Source organism: Tursiops truncatus, chromosome 20 (assembly GCF_011762595.2).
Source record: "Tursiops truncatus isolate mTurTru1 chromosome 20, mTurTru1.mat.Y, whole genome shotgun sequence".
In the NCBI taxonomy this organism is placed as follows: domain Eukaryota; kingdom Metazoa; phylum Chordata; class Mammalia; order Artiodactyla; family Delphinidae; genus Tursiops; species Tursiops truncatus.
In genome coordinates, this window is record NC_047053.1 from 11,316,073 (window position 1) to 11,323,944 (window position 7,872).

Sequence of the window (7,872 nt, forward strand, 5' to 3'; positions counted from 1 at the left end):
CCACGCACCTAGAGCCCGTGCTCCGCAACAAGAGCAGCCACTGCAATGAGAAGCCCCCACTTGCCACAACTAGAGAAAGCCTACATGCAGCAATGGATGAATGAATGGATAGATAGATAGATAGATAAATAAGAAAGAAAGAAGGGAGGGGAGGGAGGGAAGGACGGAGGGAGGAAGGGAGGGAGGGAGGGAGGGAGGGAGGGAGGGAGGGAGGAAGGACCAAAGGAAGGAAGGAAGGGAGGGAGGGAGGGAGGGAGGAAGGAAGGAAGGAAGGAAAATCAACTAGTTAGGAGTATAGCTGGGAATTTGGCCATTTCTCTTTGACCCCAAAGCCTGTCTTTTCCAGGACAACTTAATGCCACCCAGGCAGGGGAAGGGTCTGAGCAAAGATGTGGAGACTGGAAAATGCATGTGGTTTTTCAAGTGGCAAAGTTTGGTTGAAATTTGAGCGGAGAGTAGAAGGAGATGTGGTTGGAGAGAGAGATAGAAGCCAGGTCATGGGGTCTCATATTTCAAACCAAGAACTGTGAGCGGCCTTCATCCTTTCAGTAGTAGAGTGTTTGAGCTGAGAGCGTGGTCCAGAGCCAAGACCAGGCCTCCACGTCACCTGGCTGGCTTACAGAGCTGCCACTTGCTGCTGCCTCCCATCGGAACTGACCGCTCGAGCACTTGCCCAGCCTTTGGTGCCCTGCCATTTTTGTTTTTGAAGAATTCTTTTTAGGAAAATCTTTATGACTTGACATGTGTTGGAGCTGGGAGAGCATCTGCCTTGGGGGTGGGGTGTGAGGGTGTGGGGGCAGTGTCAGCAGAGAAGAGGCCTAGGGGAGGCAACCACAGGGAAGGATGGACTGGACAGTGATGAGGAGGTGGGTCTGACAGATGCCGGGTGCAGACTGGATGTGGGGAGCAGTGAAGGAGGCAGACGTGAATAGGGAGTTGCGCCCCGTGTGTGTCAGTCTGCCTGCCACCCTAGGAACCTAGGTGTTTTGAGGGTCAGGGCCCCTTCCTCAAGGTCATGCCTCTGTTTTACTAAGCCTTGATCTTGCAGGTGATTGGAGTCCCTAGAAACAGCTGATCTTCCAAACAATGGCCATGTAGTCCTTTGTCTATGAATCGGTATAGCTTAATGTTGGAACCTATTCACACTGAAACAGTGCCTTTCTCCACTGAGAAAGGTTAGGGTTAGCGATGACCCTAGCACAGCACTCACGACCATGAATACCCCTCTATGGCATGTCCTATTTGGACCTATGAGTGATTTGACCAGGCACCCAGAGGTCTGGGGGGCTGGGACTTGGAAGTCAGGGTCAGAACCAGAGAAGCTGATCACTGCCTAGATTTTCCCAGAGGCAGAGTGCCTGCACACACAGACAAAGGAACCAAAGATGGCTGCAGACCTCAGGAGAGGCAAATTGGGCTTTGACTGCAAAGTAGAGGTTCTGTTCTGTTAACAGCAGCTGTCTTTGAAACTTTATGAGGAAGTGGATGATGAATGAACTTCAGATACTAAATGAATATATAAGACACTATTTAAAGGACCTTCCTGCCTTTGATTCTGTAATTCTTTGTGTTACTTTCTTTCTTTTAAAAAATTAATTTTAAAAAGTACATTTTTATTGTGGATTTATTTATATCCCTTAAAGCATGTAAGGATATAAAGCAGTTAGTAACTCCCTTTCACTCCTGACTCTTCCCTGAGTTTGGTGTGTATGCTTTTAAACACCTTCACAGTTTGTGTATGTTTGTGTGTGTATATATAGTTCTCTTACCTCTGTCTCACCAAATGGAATCACACTATCTTCCTGTCTTCTAACGTGCCTTTTTAAATTTAAATTTTATTTATTTATTATTTATTTATTTATTTATTTATGGTAAGCACGGGCCTCTCACTGTTATGGCCTCTCCCGTTGCGGAGCACAGGCTCCGGACGCGCAGGCTCAGCGGCCATGGCTCACGGGCCCAGCCGCTCCGCGGCACGTGGGATCTTCCTGGACCGGGGCACGAACCCGTGTCGCCTGCATCAGCAGGCGTACTCTCAACCACTGCGCCACCAGGGAAGCCCTATTTTTTTATTTTTATGTTTTGTTTTTTTGATAGGTAAGTAGTGGATTTATTTAGAGAGAAACACGCTCCACAGACAGAGTTCGGGCCATCTCAGAAAGCAAGAGAGGCCTAACTTGCCTTTTTTTTAAACTTACTATAGCATAGATATCCTTTCATGTTAAGCCATAAATTTTTAACATCTTAGTGGCTCCCAGTGCTATTGTTTGTATGTATTATAATTTCTGTAACTAAATCTTTTCTGCAGTCTGGTTTTACTGTTACACGCAGTGGACATCCTTATATAGTGCACTGCAGTCCTGTGTAGTTTAATATACTGAAGTCTTAGAATTTCTCTGTCCTAGGGAATGGCTTTTTAAACATTTTGATAATTGCCAGTTTGCCCTTGGGATAGGTTTTGCTGGCCTGTGCCTCACCAGGAGTTTGCTCCCAGCTTTGCCAGCAGGGCAGACTCTGTGGATGCCAGGAGATAGGCAGGCTTGGTCCCTTACACAGGACCTTGGTTGGTTGTGGTAGAACGGCTGATCATGTAATCAACTTCAACAGCTTCTTGCAGGAGCCAAAGTGAATGAATTAACCAAGCACCGCCAGACCGCCCTCCATCTTGCTGCCCAGCAGGACCTGCCCACCATTTGCTCAGTCCTCTTGGAGAATGGAGTGGACTTTGCTGCTGTGGATGAGAATGGAAATAATGGTAACTTCCAGTCATTCCCCGTGTGCAGTGCTGAGTGCCTCGAGCAGTCCCTCCCTTCTAGGGTTGGAGGGGCACTGCCTCCTTGGGTCTGCTCCCCTTCCCAGAGGTTGGCTCTTACAGGGGCAGTGCTGTGACAGGAAATGCTCTGAGCCAGGCATGCACCCTGCTCCTGACCAGGGCCTGAGCAACCTCCTGATGTGAGTGGTAACTCTGGAGGCCTAAATGGCTTCTTGTGAAACCATTGAATCTCATCTTTGGATAACGGCAGAGGCAGAAAGTGAATCTTAGGTTGCATTTAGGACTCATTCTTGGGGATGGTGAAGCATGGAAAGGATGGTTCTGTGAGTGGACAGTGGCTGCTCTGGCCGAGTCCCATTTAGAGGGAGGTTTGTGAGGGTGAGGAGGAGTCGAGATTTTCTCTCTGTGCTTCTGGGCTTGCACTGTAAGCGAGTTTCCTCCTCAGCTCTTCATCTCGCTGTCATGCATGGCCGGCTCAACAACATCCGGGTCCTCCTGACAGAGTGCACTGTGGATGCTGAAGCCTTTAATCTACGGTGAGTGTGTGTGGTTCAGAGCAGAGGCCAGAGCTCCACGTCCCCTGGCCTGCCCCTCCGAGCTGGTGGTCACGGGCACCTTGTATTAGCCCCAGGGGCATGCTGCAGAACTGTCCACTAGGGCCCTTGACCAGCCTTTAGTACCCTGGAATTCTTCTTTCTGAAAATACTTTTTAGGAAAACTTTTATGATTATTGTGTCCTTTAGATTTATCCAGCATCACAGAGTTCTGAAAACCCCATTTCTCTTGTGCATGATGGCTGTGGCAGATAGATCCCTAACTTTTCCAACTTGTTTTATCAGAGGCCAGTCGCCACTGCACATTTTGGGACAATATGGCAAGGAGAACGCAGCAGCCATCTTTGATCTCTTCTTAGAGTGCATGCCTGAGTATCCTCTGGATAAACCAGATGCAGAAGGAAACACAGGTATGTAATAAGATTTTTGTCTGTCCTGTCTCACTGGTGTTCCTTGCTTCCTAGAAAAAATAAGAGCCCATGCTGAAAAACAAGACACCCATGCCGTTACTTAAGGACATTCAGCCCAGTGGGCTGGGCTCTGTGAGAACCTGTCACCGATTCCTGACTTGGAATTTGGCAGTGTCTGACTTTAGGCACAAGCACATCTGAAGTGGGGCTAGTGCTCCAAAGCCATATCCACGTCCAGACAGGCCTGCCCACCTGTTTTTATTGCCCTCATCTACCTCGTATCCAGTCAACTAGATCCCTACCCAAGCTTCCAGATCCCGAGAGAGAGAGGAAATACAGCCACCTCACAGGTGCTTCAGAAGGAGGAAATGTGCTACAGTGCGTATTTATGTGTTTTGAAAAAGTGGCATGTTATATACAGATGAGGGCTGATGTCTAATTGAGGGGTTTAGTAAACAGGCCTCTGTCATGGTAGTGCTCTAGCCACCCACAATCACTGTGTTAATTTGTGTAGCTTTCATAGTGTTTTTGATGGACTTTTGCATTCGTTTTCTTGTTGAATACTCGCAACAACCTTATAAGGTAAGCAGTGGGTATAATGTGTCCCCATTTTTCAAGTAAGGAAACAAAGATGAAACCCAAATCTCTTTCTCCCTAGCCCAGGGCTCTCTGAGCTCTTTGCTGCTGCTGTATTCCCATTCATTTGCCATCATTGCCAGACAGAACCTCATGGCCTTTGGCAGCAAGGCAGTCACCAAAGGGTGTCCCAGACCTTAGCATGGGACCAAATATTTTGTCATCAGTTCTCGGCCTTGATTCATGAACATGTTTTTTAAGCCAGCAGTGGTGAGCCTGAGTTTCAGAGGAGTCAGCCCTGGGCGTGAGCTGCTGGACCCAGAGCCTACTGCAGTGAGCACCGTTGTCCAGGAGCAGGTGAACAGGCAGGCAGGTGCTTCCTGCCCCAGTAGGGAGGGCCAGCAGGGTGGCCTGGCCAGAGCCCGGGCGCCCACCAGGCCTGCTCCTGCACAGGAGAGAGGCTCCACGGGGTAGAAGAACTTTCTGGCGCAGGTTTACCGCACTAATCTATTGTTTTCTCCGTGTGTACACACCTCACGAGTCTTCAGAGTTAGGTACATCGTGTGAAAAGAGCTTTGTCCCCCACCCCCCAGTGTTTTATGCCAGAGGAAGGCAGCTGAAACAATGGTATATTTTCCCTTCAGTGTGTGACCCCTCCTCAGTGCTCTTGTGGCCAGAGCTCTGAATGGGCAGGAGTGTGTCTCTGGAGCTGGAGCTGCTCTGGACCCCCTGGCTCGTGGCCGGGTCCTTGGCTGCAAGATGCTGCAGATCCTCTGCGGAGCTGTCACGAGAGCCCCAAGGCCCTTGTGTGTCAGTGGGGACTTTGCCAACACGTGTCCTGCCAGGGTTCTGTCCTGCCCTCGGCGGTGGGAAGTAGCCCTGCCTGTGGTTTTGTTTCCAGTGCTGCTCTTGGCATACATGAAAGGGAACGCCAACTTGTGCCGTGCCGTCGTCCGCTCGGGTGCTCGCCTGGGGGTGAACAACAACCAAGGGGTCAACATCTTCAACTACCAGGTTGCCACCAAGCAGCTGCTGTTTAGACTCTTAGGTGAGTGGCCCACTTTCTGCTCTTCCCGTGCAGGCACAGTGACGGTGTTGATTATCTGGATGTATTGGTGACCTTGAAATCTCATAATGACTTGCTTCACGATCTGAACCAGCAGTTTTCCAGGCACCATATGGTTTAGGCCTTTGTGAATGCCATGCAGGGCCTTTGAGCAGCAGTGGGAGGGTCACTTTTGGAAATCTGGTTTATTGGGTGTCCCGCTTTGGGGCTCCCGTCAGTTTCCCATTTCCCCAGATCCCACCAGAAACCTGACAGCTCCAGGCATTCCCCCTTCCCACGGTTCCCGACTGCGTGTCTGCACACCCTTTGTCCTTCAGCTGATGCCACTTCTCTGCGTCCTTCAGAATTGCCTTCTGGTTCAGCCCCACTGACTTCCTCCTCTGTGTTCCTTTTGTGGCGAGGAGAGCTTCACGCTTGATGAATGTCATATTGCAAGTCTTTACTTGTCCCCATTGAAGTAGCAGAAAGACTCAGAATGTCTCAAGTGCCACTGTGCTGTCATCACCCACAGTGCAGGTGGAACGGGGTTCTTAGCCCCATGGTATGTGCAGAGAAACGAGCTCAGACATACTTAGTAGCTGTGTGATCTTGATGTAGGTGACTTGCCCAAGGTCACAAAGCTGGTTTGTAGCAGAGCCAGCACCAAAGTGCGGTGTTGCTATAGCTAGTCTACTCTCTGCCGTGCTCTTGGTCAACCTTTTAGGAGCTCAGATCAGGAGCCCACACCATCTGCAGTGCTGGCATGTGGAAGGTGCTTGGTGACGATTGATTCCTCCCCGTGAGCTCGGTCTCCTTCTGTGCATGGAGCACTCAAAGCAGTGCCGGCATGTGGTTAGAGAAATGCTAGTGGTTGCTGCTGTCACCTACACTGGTAACTTCCAACCGAATGCCCCACAGCTTCCACAGACTCAAAACTGAACTCCTCTGCTGCTCTGCTTCTCTCTGATGTCTCTTCCCTGCCAGTGGTCCCACCTCAGACTCAGTGACTCTGTCCAGAAACCTGGGAATCACCTTTGTCTCCTTCCTGCTCCCTGCCTCCCTCTCACCCCCGACTTGTGTTCAGTCACCAGACCTGACGGATTCTGCCCCCTTCATTGCTCTTGTCTGGTCCCTCCATCCCTGTTCCCCTTACCATGGGGCCCCTGCCAGTCTTTCCAGCTGTTGGTCTGCCCTCTCCCTGCCATACCATCCCTGACTGCATGTGTTTCCACCACAGACACTGTGCTGTTTCACTGCCTTAAGACTGTTTCCTTCCTACCCCCGTCTGCCTGGCAGACACTGGTTCTCCATATTTTCCTGTGTGCCACTTTCCCTGACCTACTTAGAATATAGACAGACCTCGGTCAGTTCCCAACCACCACAATAAAGTGAATATTGCAATAAACTAAGTCACACAAGTTTTTTTGGCTTCCCAGCGCATATAAAAGTTCTATTTACATTGTACTGTAGTTTATTGCGTATGCAGTGGCACTGTCCAAAAATCAATGTATATACCTCAATTGAAAAATACTTCATTGTTAAAAAATGCCAAAATAAAATAGTAACATCAAAGATCACTGATCACAGATCATCATAACAAATATAATAATAATGAAAAAGTTTGAAATTTTTGAGAATTACCAAAGTGTGACAGAGACATGAAGTAAGAAAATGCTCTTGGAAAAATGGCACTGCTAGACTTGCTCAATGCAGGGTTGCCACAAACCTTCAATTTGTAAAAAGTACGATATCTGCAAAGCGCAATAAAAGGCAGCGTGCCTGTATGTTGCTTTCTTATCCTTCACGTCCCTCTGCGACGTGTTGCTTTATTTCTGGGCCATTTCCCGGCTACTTCTGAGCCCCAGGTCTGGCTGGGCACAGTCGGTATCTGACAGGAACTAGTCTTGTGCTGTGTTGCAGATATGCTGTCCAAGGAGCCTCCGTGGTGTGACGGCTCCAATTGCTATGAGTGTACTGCCAAGTTTGGAGTCACAACTCGAAAACATCACTGGTAAGACTGTCCCCGCCCACCCCCCACCAATCACTTGCCAGAGGAATAAGGGGATTTCTGCTATACCATTGCTGCTGCCTTTTCCCATGGTAAACTATGAACTTGCCAGGGCCCTGTACTCTCCTGGGCAACACTTGACCACACGGAGCAATGAGGTGACGGGACCCTGCACACTTCTAGTGATGTACAGAGGCCAGCGGGCACTCAGACTGATGGCTTTCCTGCTGAATGCTGGGGTTCACAGTGCTAGGTGGCCTGTCAGGCCTCCTGTCGTCTTAGCCAGGCTTCCTGCTTGCAGTGAAGCTGAGTTGATCACTGCGCTCCCAGGACGTGTGCTTCCCAGCCTGAGCACAGGCCACTGTCCTGAGAACTGAGGAGCTGTTCCCATTACAGGGAGACGCTTCTTTGGCTCTTGCTGAGCCTTTCTTGAGCTTTAAAGAAAGAGGCTTCTCCAGGATCACTTTAACGTAATTATTGGCTAGAATTTTGTTGTCATGGACTAT

At 49.5% G+C, this 7,872-nt stretch overlaps 1 protein-coding gene across 6 annotated transcripts in view; it reads left to right on the top strand.

Annotated features, from left to right (window-relative positions):
* ANKFY1 (ankyrin repeat and FYVE domain containing 1) overlaps positions 1 to 7,872 on the top strand; it is a 77,617-nt gene that overhangs the window by 63,690 nt on the left and 6,055 nt on the right. For 3 of the 6 annotated variants that reach the window (XM_033848317.2, XM_019926866.3, XM_019926868.3), the window contains exons 20-24: positions 2,608 to 2,755; positions 3,219 to 3,309; positions 3,613 to 3,737; positions 5,215 to 5,361; positions 7,261 to 7,369. In XM_033848317.2, the coding sequence (XP_033704208.1) occupies positions 2,608 to 2,755; positions 3,219 to 3,309; positions 3,613 to 3,737; positions 5,215 to 5,361; positions 7,261 to 7,369 (620 nt within the window). The other 3 variants (XM_033848318.2, XM_019926867.3, XM_019926869.3) reach the window with 2 other exon arrangements.